The sequence below is a fragment of the Taudactylus pleione genome, unplaced genomic scaffold, assembly GCF_031769625.1.
Source record: "Taudactylus pleione unplaced genomic scaffold, aTauple2 ptg000333l, whole genome shotgun sequence".
In the NCBI taxonomy this organism is placed as follows: domain Eukaryota; kingdom Metazoa; phylum Chordata; class Amphibia; order Anura; family Myobatrachidae; genus Taudactylus; species Taudactylus pleione.
The window spans coordinates 8039294-8059493 of NW_028284734.1; the positions used below are offsets into that span (position 1 = coordinate 8039294).

The 20200-nt window shown below is 41.9% G+C and overlaps 1 protein-coding gene and 1 non-coding gene across 3 annotated transcripts in view; both read right to left on the reverse strand.

The window, feature by feature from the left end:
• Positions 1-10341: 10341 nt before the first annotated feature.
• BDP1 (BDP1 general transcription factor IIIB subunit) overlaps positions 10342-20200 on the reverse strand; it is a 184713-nt gene continuing 174854 nt past the window's right edge. For both annotated transcript variants that reach the window (XM_088443767.1, XM_088443766.1), the window contains 2 exons: positions 14680-14938; positions 10342-14283 (listed from right to left, as the gene is read on the reverse strand). In XM_088443767.1, the coding sequence (XP_088299893.1) occupies positions 14164-14283; positions 14680-14938 (379 nt within the window). In that variant the 3' untranslated portion in view covers positions 10342-14163. The remainder of the gene's footprint in view (positions 14284-14679; positions 14939-20200) is intronic.
• Positions 17673-17780, reverse strand: LOC148509023 (U6 spliceosomal RNA). The gene has a single exon (XR_015869522.1). It is a non-coding gene; the product is annotated as a U6 spliceosomal RNA (small nuclear RNA).

Below are 20200 nucleotides of genomic sequence, written 5' to 3' on the forward strand. Positions count from 1 at the left end.
TACACGTGTGTGTGTATATATATATATACATATACACACACATACATATATTCACACAAGTACGTACATATATGTATATATATACATACACACACATACATATACACACACACAGACACAAGTACGTGCATATATACACGTGTGTGTGTGTGTATATACACATACATATCCACAAACATACATTTACACACATACATATACACACACAAGTACGTACATATATGTATGTATATATATATATATACATACACACGCATATATATACACACAGACACAAGTACGTGCATATATACACGTGTGTGTCTGTGTATACACATACATATACGCAAACATACATTTACACACATACATATACACACACTCAAGTACGTACATATATGTATATATATATATATATATATATATATACACACGCATATATATATACACACGTACACACAGACACAAGTACGTGCATATATACACGTGTGTGTATATAAACATACATATACACAAACATACATTTACACACATACATACATATATATACACACACAAACAAGTATGTGCATATATATACACATATATACAGTACATGTGTGTGTATGTGTGTATATATATATATATATATATATACATACATATATACACACACACACATATACGTGTGGGTGTATATATATATATATATATATATATATATATGTGTAGATACACAAGCTCTTATACCCACCTAATATTATAGATAGATAATAGATAATTAAATACATATATAGAGTAGACAGAGGCCAGACATTACACTGACCTGAGTAAAGCTAATCCTGACATGCTTGGCTGAGCTGCCTTCCCTCTTCAACTAGGCGCTTGACACCGCTTTGGAGTAGGATGGTTCAGGAGGCGGAGCCTCGGTATAATGGAGGTGGAGCTTCGGCGGGGCTTCCGAGGTGGGCGGGGCTTTGTCCTGGCCTGTCGATCCTCCAAGAGGAGGGGAACGGGTGGGGACCGGGGAGGTCAGAATGGGCTAAGCTCTATTTATGACAGCCATTAGGTGAGAGAGCTGGCTGAGCTGTTCCTTAGTGTTGACAGGAAAGAAAAAACTTTTTTTTCCTGCCTGCACTGCAGTCGGTGTGGGCCTATTTTCAATGGGAGGCCTGGAGCTGTAGCTCCACCCACCCCATTGTTAATCCGGCCCTGCATGCCTCTATCTCATTGACAATTTGATTGCCCTCACCTTTCCAAAAGACCTATTCTTGGCGTTTAAATGATACAGGATTCATTCTATAGGCAACAAATTAAGGAAGCTATTGCAGATTATATTGCCACAAATTACCTACCTGATACGTCCAAGGTAACAATCTGGGAAGCACATAAATGTGTTTTACGAGGTAAACTTATTCAGCTTGGGACACACTTAAAAAGAAAGCAGTTAGCAGAGAGAGAGGCTTTATTGCGGAAGATACAGACCCTAGAACTTGTACATAAGTCCTCCCTGTCTGCGGAGACTCTTCAGTCCCTAACAGACACCTGCCAGGTTCTTAATATTCTTATGTCTAACAAAATTAAACTAGATGCTCGGAAATGTCGTAGTCATTTTTTTCTGGGGAAATAAACTCAGCAAGATGCTGGCTAGGGCCCTCTGTACCCAACATGCTTCTAAATACTTTGCCAGTATAAAAGGTCAATTTGGATCTTTTTTAATTCCACAAACAATGTAGCTTCAGCTTTTCACTTGTACTACTCCCAATTATATATATAATCTGCTGTCTCCCTGATTTCTCTGAGTGTTCCGGTGCCTAGTAACTAACTCTCTGCTGTTTACCCTTCCTCCTGCAGATGGAGAGGAACCATGTTTGTGTCCCCCACAAAGTCCCTGAGGCTATAAGAGAAAGAAAAGTGCAGCTGAAAGACCCTCGTCCTCCAGGTATTCATGTATATTATAATGAAAAGATTGAGGGGTCTGTTTATCATAGTTGTGCACTAACAATCTGCATCACCACTTATCACAGCAATACATATTGTAGTTACACCACAAGTTACCATGCTCGGTGGTTGGGAGGTATGTACATATGCTGGTCTTTACAGTTGCAGATTACGCAAAGAAAGCAACTGACCCAGGAACAACAGGAACAAATAGGTACAATTATTTCAACAAGAAAAAGAAGAAAGAAAGCATCCTATATGGTGCACTCTGAACCAACTAATTCTAAAACATATACTTTTATTGGTATACCAATAAAAGTATATGTTTTAGAATTAGTTGGTTCAGAGTGCACCATATAGGATGCTTTCTTTCTTCTTTTTCTTGTTGAAATAATTGTCCATGACTTATAGCATCATGGTAGCACCCTCATTAAAAATTTAAAAATTATATTAGAAGTAACAAAACACCTATTCATGTAATGATTGAATGGAATTTATGAGGTTTGAACCTATGGTATTATAACAAAATATATATCTGGTCCTTTGGACACTGGTGCGGGATTTATCCATTATAAGGAACAAATAGGGGTTTACACTTCTAATCTATAATTCACTGCCTAACTGAAGCAAAACATATACCAGACATAGTGGTAACTGTAATATTTCTATATTCTTTTCTTTTTCATAGAGCCAGCCCATAAGGACGATAAGGACAAAGCACCCAGTTCCAGTAACACTGGTCCTTTGAGACGCTCTGCGTAAGTACTTTGTGCAGATATCACATGAACAATAAGTAACAATGTGATTTATGGACAGAAATGTAAAATTATTAACATTTGTGTAATTTATAGATAAGAATAGATTGTGATGATTTTTTTTTTTTTTTTTTTTAGCTATTACTATATAAATGTTAATCATAATACACCATAATATCTAGCTATGGGTACTTTATTATATTGTACTAACCTTAGCTATAGTTACATTGTCTTGGAGTCCTTTATGTGCAAATGCAGCTATTTTTTCTTTTTAGGGCTTCTCTGCATAAACTGCCCCCTGTGGTCCCTATGCCAAGAAAACATCTGGCAGTACTTGAGGCCGAGGTCCCCATGCCAAGAAAACACCTGGCAGTACCTGAGGCCATGGTCTCTATGCCAAGAAAACACCTAGCTGTACCTGAGCCCATGGTCCCTATGCCAAGAAAACACCTGGCAATACCTGAGGTCAGTGCTTTCAGTGTCATTATGGTTACTTACCTTTTCCTTATGTTCTAGTATTTTTATATTTTTAATCATACAATGTAATGCTTATTACACTGACATATACATCTTATATTTCTTCACAAGTGTCACAATTTATACACAATATGACAAAGGAAAAATACGGTTCTTGTAATACAAATGATTTTATAAAAACATAGTCCATTATAATTGTAAAAGTCTGTGGCTTCTCCGGGAGCTCCCGGAGCTATTCAATTCAGCCTGTTTGGCCCCACTAAAGGATTTCTTCTCGCACCCTCCTGGGGTGCGAGGAGAAATCCGACAAAAGTGCTCCGACAGCCTCAGGACCGGTACTTTAGTCGGAGAAAATCGGTTCTCACGACTAAACACCCATGTTGTCACGAAAACCGCGCCAAATTGAATCGCGGACAATAAGATAAGCTAAATATATGAAATGTGGACAAAGGCATGAAAAACCTCCAGATAAAACTAGTAAATCAAATGTATTCCATTTAATGCCAATTAAAATATGTTAGAAATATATTCTTCAGGCTCAATCAGTCATAAAAACTACACCTGTGGTATTACATATCTGCGTGAGGACACGTAGGTTATCCAGGTTACCCATCCATAATCTACTGTCTCCCTGTTTTCTCTGAGTGTGCCGGTACCCAGTAACTAACTCTCTGCTGTCCACCCTTCCTCCTGCAGGTGAAGGCGCATCATGTGAGCCTGGCCCACAAGATCCCTGAGGGTGCCAGGAAAATCAATGTTCAGCTGAGACTCGTCCTCCAGGTATTCTTGTACCATGTAATTAAAAATTTAAGGGATCTGTTTATCATAGTTGGGGACTAACAATCTGCATCACAGCTTATCACAGCAATACAAATTGTAGTTACCCCGCAAGTTACCATGCTGGGACAGTTGGGACGTGTGTACATATGCTGGTCTTTACAGTTGTGCAATATTTGAAAAAAAAGCTGCTTTGGGTATGCTGTAATGGAGTGGTGTATATCGCATAGGACTGGAATGCAGATTAGGTAAAGGAAGCAACTGCCCTGGGAATAATAGGAACAAATAGTGGTTTATACTTACAATTGAATAACTGATGCAAATCATATACCAAACACAATAGTAACTGTATTATTTCTGTATTCTTTTCCATAGGACCGGACTGGAAGGACAACAGGCTCAGTTCCAGGGACATTGTTCTTATGAGATGCATGTACGTACTTTGTTCTGATATCGCATGAACAGGGCCGGATTAAGGTCTGTGGGGGCCCCTATTAAATGTGAATGAACTGGGGGTATACGTAATGGGGACCTTATGCAGAGCCCACAGTAGTGTCAGTGCCCATGGTGGTAGTACCCCGTATAAAGAGCCCACAGTAGTGGTGCCCTTTATGCAGTACACCCAGTAGTCATAGCCCCTGTAGTCATGCCCCCTGTGGTAGTGCCTCAATAGTAATGCCCCCTGTAGCAATTATCCTGTAGTAGTGCCCCCAATAGTAATGCTCCCTGTAGTAATGACCCAAGTAGTAGAGCCCCCAATAGTAATGCCCCCTGAGTAATGCCCACCCTGTAGTAGTGCCCCAGTAGTAATGCCCCCGGTGGTAGTAGCCTCTGTTTAAATGCCCACAGTAGTAATGCTCCTGTATTAATGCCCCGAATAGTAATGCTCCCCCTGTAATAGTGCCCCAGTAGTAATGCCCCGCCCCCAAGTAGTAGAGCTCCCAATAGTAATGCCTCCAGTAGTAAAGCCGTTTGCACAAAAAACAAAACAAAAAACTAATACTCCTTAAGCCCCGCTCCTGTATCCGCTGCCATCCAGTGCACGGTTGCTCCTCTGCACTATGGGAGAGATGTCGTGATGTCTCTCCCATAGTGCACACTGCGTAAGCCAGAGTCTAGAGCTCACGAATGTGCTCCAGCTCTGGCTGCCGCTGCGGGGAGAGAGCCAGGCGCCCGCTGGTTACAAAATCTCAGCGGGCGTCTGGTAAATGGAGCCTCCCTGTGGCGCTGGGGTTAGGTCGCAGGAGGTGAAATTGGTTCCATCTCCTCTGGCCCACTTTAACCCCGATGGGAGTGGGGGCCCTTTACGCGTGGGGCCCAGGGACGACCGCCCTTGTCAGCCCCCTTTAATTATTGATATAAATTAACGAGTTCTATTTAAATGTTAATCATATACCATAACAGGGCTGTAACTAGGGTGGTGTTGCTGCTGCCTCTGCACAGAGTCAACATGCCCTAAGGGCAGAACCGGCTGCCCAACGCAATCTTTATATGCCAATGGGCACCCACTGCTATGGATTAGTAGCGGTGAACCCGGCTACTTTACTACAGCGGCAGCCCTGCCTGTCACTCTCTAGTTGCTCTGCCTCCTGACCCATCTGCAGGGATGGGAGAGCGGTCATGATGTCTCTCCTCTCCCACAATTCCAAGAGAAACTGTTTGTTGGAAGTTGGAACTTGGGCGTGCAGGACACAGCGGCAGCGTGACAGATCCGGCGACAGTATCCTACATACTGTAGAAGGGCCGTGTGAGTGTCACTTTGACACACTGGACTCCAGTCACAGCAGGTTAATAGGTTACAAATATCAAAGTACCCTCATACTGACAGTCAAACCATTTTAACTATAATAATGCTAATATAAAAAATGTATGCAGCAGTTTCACGGACTCACTGGAACCACATATATTTTTCTACATTACTTTACACCATGGGGATATTTCTCATCTACAGAGCAGATTTCATGTCAGTAATCTAATTTAAGGACACTGCTGCCAGCCTCTACTATAGGGAAATGGTGTCCTACAGAGAATAATATATTGTATTCAATTGTGTTCTTCAATCTATGTACATACAGTCTAGCATTTAAACACACAAAATGGGGACAAACAATATTAACAGCCAAGAGCCCCAGGACCAGACTGCTACACTATCATGGGCCATGGCCCCTCCAGTGTTGCAAACTAACATTAATATCAAAATATGACATGGTGGGTGGTGCGCCAATGCTCCTTCTCACACAGGGCACCACAATGTCTAGTAACGGCTCTGCCATAATATATAGTTATGGATTCTATTCATATACTAATCTTTGTATCTCAGTAACTATCATAGAGCATATTACATTTGACTTAAAATGTCACTGTAATATATTTATTTTTCTGTATAATAATATAGAATAACTGATGAGTATAAAATGAGGAGGACAATGTCCCAATGAAGTGAATCAGCCTCATTAAGTTGTATAATACTCTCATGGAGTAACTTAGGTACTATGGTGTCTGTTTTCTCTTTTTAGGGGTTTGCGGCATAAATTGCCCCCCCGTGATCTCTATGCCAAGGAAACATCTGGCAATACCGTAAGTGCTCTCAGTGTTATTGTGTCTACTTTCACTTTCCTTATGAGCTAGCATTTATACGGGTTTGGTACGGGATGCCGGCAATCGGGATTCCGACAGTCAGAGTCCCGCCACCGGCATTCGGACAGGGTTAGAATACTGACACCTTCCGGTAAGTATCCCAACCCTACCCCTCCCCCACTACTTACCGTGGAGATACCAGCGCCGGGATTGTGACTGGTGTCAGGATTCCAGTGCTGGCATTCTGAGCCCCATTTATTTATACATCTCTTTGTCATACCAATGTAATTCTTATTACACTGACATTTACATCCAGGGGCATCTTAAGAGAGGAGGGGGCGCGTGTGCACTCCCCGTGCGGGGCCCCCTCCTCTCTCCCCGGTGGCCAGCTGAATCGGCTGGCCAACCACCGGAGCATTAGTATACTCCCGGCACGAGTGTGCCCGGAGTCTACTGCACATGTACAGAACACCAGAAAAATGGCCACACTAGAGTGTAAGCATAGTCTACTGCGCAGAACACCGGAAAAATGGCTGCGGCTTATTTCTTGCGGATTACACATTAGGATGAGTTACAATAAATTACAAGAAAACATCCATTTGACTACCAATTAAAAAGATTTTCTTTTAGATAAATATATTTAAAATGTATTTGCCTTAAAAATTAAGATCCCATTAAATGACAAATTAAAAATATTTTCTTGTGGATTCCATGTACTGTATAACACAATCCCATTGGATTACAAATTAAAAGTTTGGATAAAAAAAATTACCTTTTTTACTTGACAAACTATGATTGCTTACACTTTGTCATTACTTTTTATTAGAATTCTTTGGGGCATTGTATTCTGGGTACAATTTCCCTGTCATTCTTGTTATTTTTAGAGTATTCTCACTATTGTTAAAACAAACATTTAATTCCTCTGAATTGATGATCTGAAACTTTAATTGATTTCCCTTTAGATCAAGACTACAGCTCGTTGTAGCGCACGTTCCGTCATCCATCTGGAATGTGCCCTTAGAAGGTGATGAAAAGATCTGCTTGGGCCGAGGCCGTCACCTTGCTGCATTGTCCAATAACACCAACGGCCACTTATCAAATAACATCTTACCAATTAAATAAACATCATTGGTGATATTAGTGGTTTCAATGCATTTCATTTCACAATTCAATTCTATTGTAACCTTATTTTATTGTATTCTTGTTACATAACTTTATTCTTAGATCTCATAAGGTTTATATTAGGGCAGTACCAGTAGAGAGATAAGACCATTAGAACTTTAGGTCTTCACCTTTAGGAAGCTGCCTTTCCATTATAGCAAGACGTGCTTAAGCCCTGGGGATCGTACCATCTACATTTCCCATCCCACAAACACACTAATACATAATAGGTTTTTGGACTGTGGGAGGAAGACGAGGCACCTGGTGGAAATCACACACACATGGGGAGAACATATAAACCATACACATATAGAGCCCTTGTCAAAATATAACCCATGACCCCAGCGCTGTGAGGCAGTTGTGCTAACCACTGTATATTCATGAGAAGGTAATTGCTAATTTACCAGTAACAAGTAACATCACAGAGACATAAGGCAGTTTCCTGGTGACTAGACAGACTAAATTAACATTAATATGGACTGTGTATAGGCCTAGCGCACCAGCACCTGAGGGGATGGCACTGAGGCTGCTAGCACAATAATAATGATGTCTCTGATGTCATTATTTCACTAAACACTGGTGTGGCAACCACAATTAGCAAAAGCCATGGCCACCACCCCCCGCACTTGACAGCTGTTGTCTGGCAGAGACTGCAGACATGTCAGACTGACATGTCTAGCGCAGCCAGCAGCAGTGCGCATCACCTCCCTCTTCCCTCAGTCTCTGGGACCAGTCGTTTTCTCCCTTCTCCTTCCCCTCGTAAGGCTCTGCCCCCTCAATCTGAGACTCCATCCAGTTCAGCTCCTGTGACTAGCTGATTCCACCACAGCCAGCTGCTCCAGGGGGAGAACCCAGGAATATACAAAGAGACCACAACCTCCTGCAATCAAAGGATGCTCCATCCTACATAAATCATCAAGGAGGCACAAGGAGCCTTCTAGTCATACAAGTAGTAAGTAGAATCCTTTGATGGGCAGAACGGTTCTCCCAACTCTGTCTACATTCCGGCAGTCAAAGATTGAGAGGCAGACTATCTCAGCCATAAAGATGTACAGCAGCTCATGAACTGTTGTGTTCACCTCTCCATAGACGTGTCCCATCTGAATCCCAAACTGCCCCGCTACTGTTCCAGGATTTGAGACCAGAGTGCTTTTCTACTGGATGCACCGTCAGTCCCCTGGACCTTCCCATTAATTTATCTCTTTACTCCAATGTCCCTACTGCCTTGGGTCATCCGCAAGCTGAAACTAGAGGACAAGATCATCCTGGTTGTTTCAGATTGGCCATCGAGGACATAGTATGCCGTTCTCAGACTCATATTGGTGGCTTCCCCTAAGGTCGGATCTTCTCTCGCAAGGCACTTTTCTACACCAGGATCTTCATTGACTGGCTTTGATGAGGTGGCTGTTGATATCACCCTCTTGAAGGCCATGGGTTTCTCGAATGCTGTGGTCCGTCTTATGCTTTGTAATAGGAAACCCAGGGCATAACTAAGGTTGAGGCCGTGGCATAGAGTTGGATGCCCTGGGGTCGGAACTTGCTATGCTCACCAGCCACTATAATGGGGAAGGAGGAGGAACACCCAGTGCCGATCTCCAGCACTCCATGGAAAGGAAGACTGCTGGCTGCTACAGACCCCATTCACCATACAGTCAAACGGCCACTAGTCAGGGGAGCTTTGTGTCGACCCTGTCTGTCCTTGGATATCTGACAAACCAAGGTCCCCGATGGAAGATTGTTGTAGTGTTATATGTACGGGGGCACATGTGTATAGTGTTATATGAACAGGAGGGACATGTGTTATATGTACCGGCGGCGGCGGTGTGTTTGTTTTGGCAGCCAATGAGTCAGACAGAACCTCATTGGCTGTTGCACCCACTGCCGGAGCCGGGCTGGAGCTGACTCATGAGCTCCACCTTCCGGCTCCCGCAGTGGGTGGAGGCACTGCACACTGCGGGAGCAGGAAGCCGGAGCTCAGGAGTGAGGTCCAACCTCCGGCTGCTGCTCCGGGGAAGGAACCGGGCGCCCGCTCGTAACAAAATCTCAGTGGGTGCCAGGCAAATGGAGCCTCCCTGCGGCACCAGGCTGAGGTGGGTCGGAGGAGGTGGGTTAAAGTTAAAGAACCAGTTCCATGGGGATAGATGTGTGCCCAGGCAGGGTGAGATACTGTAGGGTATGAATGGGGCAGGGATAGATGTGTGCCAGGCAGGGTGAGATAATGTAGTGTATGAATGGGGCAGGGATAAATGTGTACTAGGCAGGGTGAGATAATAATATAGGGTATGAATGGGGCAAGGATAGATGTGTGCCCAGGCAGGGTGAGATAATATGGAGCAGGGATAGATGTGTGACAGGCAGGGTGAGATAATAATGTAGGGCAGTGATTCCCAACCTCAGTCCTCAAGGCACACTAACAGTCCTGCTTTTAGTGATATCCATGCTTGAGCACAGATGAATAAATCAAAATAACTGAGATACTAATTAAGTCACCTGTACTCAAGCATGGCTATCCTAAAAACCTGGACTGTTAGTGTGCCTTGAGGACCGTGGTTGGGAACCCCTGATGGAGGGTATGAATGGGGAAGGGATAGATATGTGCCAGGCTATAATACATCTTATATATACACATCTTCCCCATAATGTGCCTTAGAGCTACATTTGGCAGCGATGCAAAACAAAAATTAGGATCACAAAATTAATATAAAATACTTTAATTTCTTTAAACACTATACATTTTATACATAATATTACAGTTACCCCAAAAGAAAAAATCTTGCAGGTGCAGAAGTCATAAAAGTGACAAACTTAAAACCATTTAACCCGACATGGGAGAAAATCGGAAAATGTATTTCCTCCATATTTTCTTTCCTTAGTAAATACATTCCAAAAATAGTATATGCACTGCCGGAAACATGACATTTCTGAAAATATGTCTCTCTATTCTAATGAAATGATGTTCAAAAAGCAAATACTGTATATATTGTATGAAAGTAAAAACAAATAAAAACAGCACTATATCCTAAATGTAAAATGCTTTATAGAAGTACTATTACCGGATGACAATAATATGTGATCACATAAGGCAATGCCTGTGTACATCATACTTCCCCCACTATAAAGCAAACTATAGGGAACATTTGTTACCTGAAACGGCTAAAGATATAATAGTTCACAGCAAATACCCAGTCACACGCCTCAAATAACAGAAATAAGTACAAGAACCATATTCAATAGATATCGGAGTTTGATCAAAGATAGGTTTGTATTATAGGTTTTGTTGCTCTGTAAGTGATTTGGAATTGCATGTGTAGCTTACAGTAAAGTCACTGTCTTTTCTACCCCATTATAGAGTCTCTGCACTTCCCCTCAAAACCTATACACAATGGAAGTGTGGCGCACATAGGAGAAGACACTTTACTAATGACCACAGGATTAATTATAAATGTTAAAGAAAGTGAAACTCTTAGATGATTCATCTGTATAAAGACTTTATTTTATGATATATGGGCAGATTCAATTACTTGCTGTGTTTGCCGCACAGGTAAAGCACCAGGTTTAATGCCCAGAGCTACTCAATAATTCTGCAGTAAATATGCAGGTAAGACGTGTTAACATATAGATTCAGCATTAAGTACAGGAATCTGTGAGCTACCCCCAGGGGGTGCATTTAATGTAGGATAATCCACGTTAAGTGTATCCTCTGGGGCTTAATGTACAGGGATGTGCCACTTAATTGAATTGCTCAGGGCTGACAATTAAACCCGGTGATCCCTGCGGAAATTGAATCTGCCCCATAAACTGCAGCTCCAACAATGCAGAAATAATTTGTTCAGGTTATGGTGTCTGATATGCGAATTGCCCATCCCTGCAATGTACATGGGTTTATTATATGTAAAGCTGCTAGATGTCCATGGCTAGACCATGAACGATGGTAACACTTAAACGTGTGGACGTCTCCTGAATGAGAAATCGCTTGTGAGGGTCTTTTAAAATAAGGGACCTTTTAAGAAGGCATCGACTATATAGTACCTAGATGAATGAACCCAATAACTTACCTAATGTTTGGAATCTGTACTGCTTAGCTCAAGCATATACATTTTAGAATAAATAATAGGACCTGTTAATTGCAGAAGGGAGACAAGGATTGGGACCTCAGCTAGATTAGAGGCGAATAGCAATTGGACAATCCTGGTTGTTAAAGCAGTGGCTGAGATTTCAGCAGATTTATCAAATCTTGAAGAGAGATGAAGTAGAGAAGTTGCCCAAAGAAACCAAATCATCTTCTGTCATTTTACAGGCTGTGCTAGAAAAATGGCAGAAGCTGATTGGTTGCTGAGCAACTTCTTTACTTTCTCTCTCCAAGATTTGATAAGTCTCCCCCTTGTAACACCACAGCACTGTGATAGCTGTGCAACTCACTTTCTAAAATGGTCTGTGTGGGTAAATGCAGCACAGTAACTGAACATTGTGATCTGTGACAAGGTTGTTCATCTGCAGTTTCCCACTGGGGCCAGTTATTGCCATGCACATTGCTTGTGTTATCATTAGATCATCATATTTTGGTAACTACCCATTTAAATTCACTCACTATTAGATTGAATGGATCAGATTCTTTATGGCCCATGTTGGGAGAACGGAGGGCAAAGCAGTGCATCTGGAGCACTCCCCTTGACGATTAGGTAGGTCATTGCTTCCACAGCTGATAGTCTGAAATTATTTAGGAGGGGCTTCCTGATATGAAATGTCAGGGTGGATCAGTGGCTTCACATGGGGGCCTTTAAAAATGAACAAGAGTAGGAGATGTTACTAGGGTGTGTACCACCACCCAGCCAAGGATCAAGGGGCTGGCTGGGATGCCCCAGGGGCTCCTCCATTATACTTTACAGCCCCAGCTGACAACTCTGGAAAGTTTGTGTACAGAGTTGGAGATATTATGGCCTGTGAATGGTCTTCCTACTTACCCCTCCTCTCCAGCTACCATTTTAAAATGGAGCATTAAATAGATTTACTGGCCCAGCAATATTTACAGGACTACAAGACACACAAAATGCCAATGCACAATACTGAGAGATTAATGTGACTCTGTAATGTTTCCTATAACTAACAATCTGAAAATGATTTTGTTTCTCACAGAACATTACAGTCAGCAAGTTTCATTATGATAAAGAGGATGTATGAATGGAAATATCTGCCAAAACATCCTTGTATTGTAGAACATATATAAAAATACTTCAAAAGAGAAATCAAGTTTACATTTTAAGTATTAGGAGAGTATCCCCATAGGGGATGGATTGTTCACCATCAAGGACAGCTGCAAACTAAACAGTGGGAATGTTTGTTTCCCCGAAATATTAGCAAACTGCATCTTTAAATATTAAAGGGAGTTCAGCAAAGCCAAAATGGTGTTACATGTAAAATGTTGTAGAAATATAATGATTAATGATACAATGCCCAGAATAATGACACAACTATTACACTAGTACAACTATCTTGCCTGAGGTGTTTACTTATTATGCAAAATCATGTCTTCTGCTTCCAGGAATATTACAGAGACTCCCAACAGCCACTGCACAAAGTGACTAAACAGAAAAGGTGCAGGAAAAACACGACTTCAAAGGAAGATAGTTTAGGCTTTATATTCAATTTGTACTAGAGATTTGAAACTTGTAGCATGTTCCTGCAAAGTAAGCCTGACCAGTGTACTACAGTTATGGTTGACTGCAGATTTAACGGAAAAAAAAGGACCAATTTCCAATCTATAGTCTGTTTGAAGGTTCTATAATCTACTCAAGCAGCCTAATAATAGCTTTCAAATGACACTTTCACATTAAAGCCTGTTTATTGACAACATTCAGATGAGATAGTGCTGCAGATGGACAAACCAGTGTATAGATATTAATTTGCTGCTACAAATAATTTTTCACATCCAGATCGATCATAATTTGAAACAAATAGTCGGAGATTGTTCTCATCAAAACAGAATAGTAGTTTATGTACCTCTAATAAAAGTTATGCTTTAATGATCATCTGCAGATTAGGGAACCTTGAAGGTCCTAAAGGCTGTACTTGATGATTAAACAAATGAAACGGTATTCGTATTAGTCTAAGAATCAGGATGAAAAAAAAAATACCCAAAACACTATTCGATTTTATTGGAATCTAACATCTGCTTATGCTTGTACAAGCATATGACTTCCCAAAAATAGTACTAGCATCCTGTAATGCATTGCACAGCAACGTATAGCACCCCACAGCTCAGAAAGAGCCAATAAATTAACGTTAAATAAATAAATATAGCTATTTCACATCCCGTCACTGTAGACAACGGTTATAAAAAGAGGCTTTGGTTTTCCCAAGGCCCTCGCAGAGCTTGCTTGTTCCTTGTAAAATATACATGGTTGTAGAAGGCACGTGGTGCTTATGGTCTCTACATAAGAGCTGTGCCAATGCAAAATGTTTAATTTACAAAAAGATATGGTCTCTAAAATATATCCTGCTGACTTGGTGTCTGACTTCATCAATCATCAATCTCCATGAAAATATCGCTAAAAAAGTATTCAGACACTGGAGCGACCTCTTCTTCTGTAGCAATGACATTGGGCGCTTCGTGGGGCTCCATGGTTTGATTGTCAGAAATCTGAAGAAAAACAAGAGTCAGCTTAGATCAATCCATGAGCTGTTAACTTGCAAAAAATAAAAAATACATTGCAAACGCGCTGTGACTTGAAATCTTCAACCATTTACACTTGGAAATGATCGTTGATCTTGTCCTGCGAATCAACATTTTTGCTTTTGGAAGGAAAATCATGTCATCTCCTCACTGATCTTCACTATAGCATTATGGACCTGAAGCTGTTCCTGGACTGCACTGGTTGCTTAATTTAACAACGAACATCTACAATAACTACTCTCTGGGCTCTATCTCTAACCTATACCAAGAAGCTACTGATGGCCTCTTCTAGTGCAAGACACTCCCAAATGGTCCATTCAGCAACACAGCTGATCAGTAGACCGGAAACCAACTTCAACTTACGTGACATTCAAGGGTGATGATCTCTTCAGTCTTGGGAGTAGGTGTGACAGCAGAAGTGATGGTACATTGAGAAGGCACTGTATTGCTTGTGGTATCTTCTTGGCTAAGAACGTGGCTGTTTTTCTTGGGTCGACAAACTAGTATGGGGTGCTTTTTATGCTTTGACAAACTTTTCTTCTTGGTGGTTTCTTCATTGGCTTTCTTAGACTGCTTGTCTTTGCAGACCAGAGGTAAAAACCCCAAAGGTTTACTTCCAGGCCTGAGAAAACAAACAAAAAAAAAGAAGTTGACCCACAAAATAGAAAAACGATTATTAGGATTTACTTATATAGCGCCAGCATATTCAGTTGTGCTTTATAATTGGGAACAAAACAGTACTAAAACAGGATTTGATAATAACAGACAAAGAGAGAGGTAAAGAGGGCCCTGCTCGCAAGCTTACAATCTGTAGGGAAATAGGCATTAATACACAAGTATATGTGCTACATATTTCATGTTGGGCCAGACAGATTACAGAGGTTCTTGGTGGGCTGTAAGATTCAGTCACACAGCAATGCTAAGCAAGATGTGAGAGTATAGAAAAACATATGGTTATGTGTGGACTGTATAAAGGGGGAGGTAATTGTGTAGAATAGCTTATGGAGGTTATGTGGGTGGTTCTGGTATTTGATATGCTTGCCTGAAGAGGGGAGTTTTCAGGGAATGCTTGAAGGTTTGGAAGCTAGATGAAAGTCTTGTGAGGGAGGGCATTCCACAGAGTGGATGCAGCCAGAAAAAAAAAAAAAAAAAAAGAGTCTTGTAGCCATGAATGAGACCAGGTGATGCATGTGGATGAGACACGCAGATCTTGTGCAGAACGGGGTTGTTGAGCTGGGAGATCTTTTGAGATAAGCAAACAAATGTATGTTGGTGTAGTTTGGTTGATAGCCTTATGTGTAAGTTTAAGTATTTTATATTGAAATCATCTACAACAAATTGTACATAGTGGGTTTCAACAAAACATTTGCTTAAGATACTTTGAGTAATACTGTAATGTCAAGATCAGGACAAATTTATATGGACCACTATTTTTTTTTTTCTTTTTACACTTGCCAACAGATGAAAAATTACTGACTGCCTGTAAATTTACAGTCCTGTGCTCTTGTCCCTACTTTTATCCTGTTAATTAGATTATATAAAAAGGTCTTCTGATAACACTACATACTGGTAAAGTACTGTAGTAATACATCTAGTATCATCAAGAATATAAATTTGACCTTTTGTTATTGCTACAAAAAGTGCATGTTATCCAAATATTTTTTTATAAGATATCAGGATATGCAGAACATGGACAATACTGAACACTGCAAAAAACAGGATTTTGGTACTTACCGATAAATCCCTTTCTCCGATTCCACAGGGGACACTGGAGTTCAACACAGTGGGGTATAGACGGTGGTAGAGCAGAGCCTGGCACTTTAAATAATTCAGAAGTGTGACTGGCTCCTCCCCCTCTATGCCCCATCAGCCCCAGTTTAAGAACTGAGCCCGAGAGGAGACGGAGGACAATAGGAAAATGAGGAGAAGGAGATGAACACAGAACGGAACAATACCGACTGAAGGAGAACCGAGGAACCCACTGCAGGGAACACATGCAGTCACACAACCATATAAGGAACTAAAAAACACGGCAGGTACGCAGCACTGGGCGGGCTTCCAGTGTCCCCTGTGGAATCGGAGAAAGGGATTTATCGGTAAGTACCAAAATCCTGTTTTCTCCTTCATCCACTAGGGGACACTGGAGTTCAAGACAGTGGGGACGTCCCAAAGCCAACCTTCCGGGTGGGAAGCGCGGAGAACTTGCAGACCCTTTGGCAAAACCGAAAACCAGGATCGCCAAGAACCGTAGGCCCAATGGAAAGGCAAGAGCTGAGGATCAAGTGTCGCAGAGCAGAGGAGACAATCAAAACTCCCTGCTAAACAGCCACAGAAATTCCACAACTTACAGCGTAATTCGAATGGAACAACGGCTAGCGAAAGAACACCCGCAGATGAAAACATCAAAAACAGCATAAACCCAGCTGAAAACAGACCAAGTCCGAACCATAGTCGAACATAGGAAGCTGTATAAGTCGCCGACAGCAGACCTCCAGCAGTGCTGGACAGAATACATATAGATATACGTATAAGAATACCAGTTTACAGATACAGAGCTGATCCTGTCCAGACTCCTAACAAGAGTATACAGGGAGGAAAAAGTGAAGACCGAACAGTCGCCCTGGACCATTCTCGAGGCCCAACTACTACAAGGTTGTCAACCAGTGGAAGGAAGTCTCCAACAAATAGAGATCCCATGGGGTATGAGGCAGAGGCGGTTTTGAAAGGAATTGTGGTCTCAATTCTTTCAGAGAGTCAGACAGCAGTACCACCACTCTGAAACAGAGGGATCAAACAGCAACGGAAACCCTGCAGTAATAAATCCCCATACCAGACCACTGGCAGAGTGTCTGGCAGCTCATCAGTTGCCTGCCTATAGGGACGTCACTACCGCTTGGGGTGGGTCTCAAACTCGTGTATGGGGCGCCTCAGCCGTGGACTATACGGCACACGCCCTGTGCCGGCCTGAAAAGAAAACCACAGCAACGACCCCAAACAACAGACAACGTCCCTCATGATGGAAGTGCGTAGTCAGTACAAACTGCTGGCCCGAACATAGTATGAAAAACAACCCGGATACCCAGGCAGTTAAAAAACATGGATGCAACAGCCACCCAGGGAGAGCTACCAATATATGGAAGCATCCCATACAGCAAGGCTAGAGAACTAGGACAACCATAAAGGTACCCATCAGGTACCTGTCAGTGTGATGAAAATATCCAAAGATACTGAACAGGAATCAGGCTCCCAATGCAGAACAGAATGACCGCACACTTTAATGTAAAGAAGTGCCTTAGCCCATAGAAGTGCTACAGTCCTTTATAACTCCAACAAATTCTAGTAGAATAAAGTGACAATTAAGTATGGAATGCTTCACGAAAATGCGTGTCATCCTTGCGCAGGGGCCATGCAAATCTTCTCTGTATCGTTCCAATTTTTAGAATATGTGCTGCTGAAGCGAGCACTCTCAATGTTGGAACTATGCACCCACACGCCAGGAAAGCTCTAAAGTGTAGTAGAGCCAACTGATTATGAGAGCGGATGGCTGCTAGGACTGCAGCTAGGGTGCGGACGGGAGACTTGTAATGCTAGGTTGCATGAAATAGTAGCCTCTTCCGAGGAATTAGTGAGGTACCGCTTACCTGTGAGTAACCAGAAGCCCTCTAGACGCTATGTAGAATGTCACTGACCTTTTCCCTCTCACAGCAACCCGTCACGTCAGGTATAGAGAGTAGTTCAGTGGGCTAAAAGCAATGCTCTACAGCACGGACTTCAGTCTGGCGATGTTGTCTTAGGAAATACTGTAGAAAACTAGCCAATTGTTAGTGGAGACAAGAAGGTTGTACAACAGGACTCTAAACCTGAGCTTGTTACATTAGGGATGTGTATACATATAGAGATTATACATATACCCCAAATACGGTCTGCTAGTGTATCAGTACATTCATACTTATAATGGTGAAGTGCATATTAGTTAAAAGGCGGATTTAAATAAGACCTTGTACCGGTAAAGATACACACAGAAATATTACATATTTGATGATGGATCCCCACCAGTGACCCTTCAAAGTTATAGTGATCACAACGTGAAGGATTCAAAATTGAACCGCAGGTCCAAGGATTTACTTGATACTCACCCATCTAATCAAGCCAGGCCTGACCCCGCCTATTCGGCGGGTGGCCCTAGGCCTTCAGGCACAGGAGCAGTAACTGCAGTCTGTTGTCATTTAAACAGTTAGGTCCTGAGGATGGTGTAGAACCTGGATTCCCCATGTACTGATAGGAAGTGTATCTAGGGGCCACTTTATAGCCTCATTTAATTGAGATATTGACAAAACAATAATCTTGAGTACTAGAACCTATACTGAGAAAGGCACCTGTACATAGACATAGAGTGCCTTAATTATCCCAAGTAAAGAAGGATATATCTGTAGCGATAACCCCAGTTAGGGTTAAAAAAACAGGTTTTCCCAATTATTAGTAAATATTCATACAAAGAATGTGAATATATCAGTATATATACACACGTACACCCAGAGAACATAGTTGCATGAGAAGGCAATCTTTTTGAAAGGAAGAGTTAGCACCAATATAGGAAACTTACTCGTCAGACTCCTGCACTAGGAGATTATCATGCTATAATATATATATATATATATATATATATATATATATATATATCTTGCATTCTTAGAGTCCTATAGTTTGCTCCACAATATACATGTGTGGACATACAAGAAGGCCCCAGGACATGCATAGGGTCCATACTAGAAGCAATGCCTGAGGGAATTGTGACTATCACAATGTAAGCTGCAGAACATGACTCTAGTCTATAGAGCCACCATTTTATATATACGGTATATGGATATAGTTATTGTACCAAACTACCGCATCAGGAGAGTCCAGTCCCCAATCGCAGGATCCTTCTTTTAAAATATGCTAGGTATCAGACAAAACTGATAACAGATCCTCCACTGCCTTTACGGTAAGGATAAGAAGCGATACTATACGCGTACCTACATCAAGATCAATAGGTGACAATAATATTTAACATGAGCAACAGGTAGAGCCATGGAATGAACTGAGCCAAGACCTTGGTTGAGCCCAGGACAAACTTCACTCCAGACATATGTATATGTTCTAAAGTAGGGCTTATGTATAAAAAAACAAATATATACATACATGTGGCTTACCTCCACGCAGGGAGACTGCTCATGTGCCGCGTGTGGCCGTCATTCTGCTACGGCGTAGGGGCCTGGATATTTTAACAGCGTGATGTCTCAGACTGGTTTCGATCCTGGGACACTTCTGTCACTGGTGTACTCGCCTTATTGGGTGAGCCAGTTGAGCTCCAGTTGAACCCGCTTTTTCAAAGTGGGAATCAAAGAGACGACCTCAGTGCAGTATACTGATGTATACAGGCCTATTTGACACAGACATAGATCAATCGGCAGATCATGCGGAGGGCAAGTGACACGGACACAGCCTCTGTATTAGGCTGCGGCATGTTCCTCCCTGAGCTAGTGTCAGGGGCCCAGACACTCACTCTATAATAGTGGCGGCGGGTCCCATGATATGTAGAGGTGCTGCTCTTTAATATGAGTACTGATTAAAACTTAATCAAACAGACTCCTGCAGCCATTTTGAGATAGACAATCGTAAAATGGTTATAACTATCCTCTACACAGTAACATCACAATGACGTAGGGCAGCAGTTAGGATAGTTATGGGGCTGACTGTTTTGCAGTGCTCTCTCTTCTAACAATTCATTGTGGAATCTGACCACCATTCAAGTTCTATATGGACCTTGCCGCTGCGCAACACTGCGTGCGTAGGTTTGTAATTCACTCAGTATGCATCAGCATAATCTATTCCAGCAGTATAC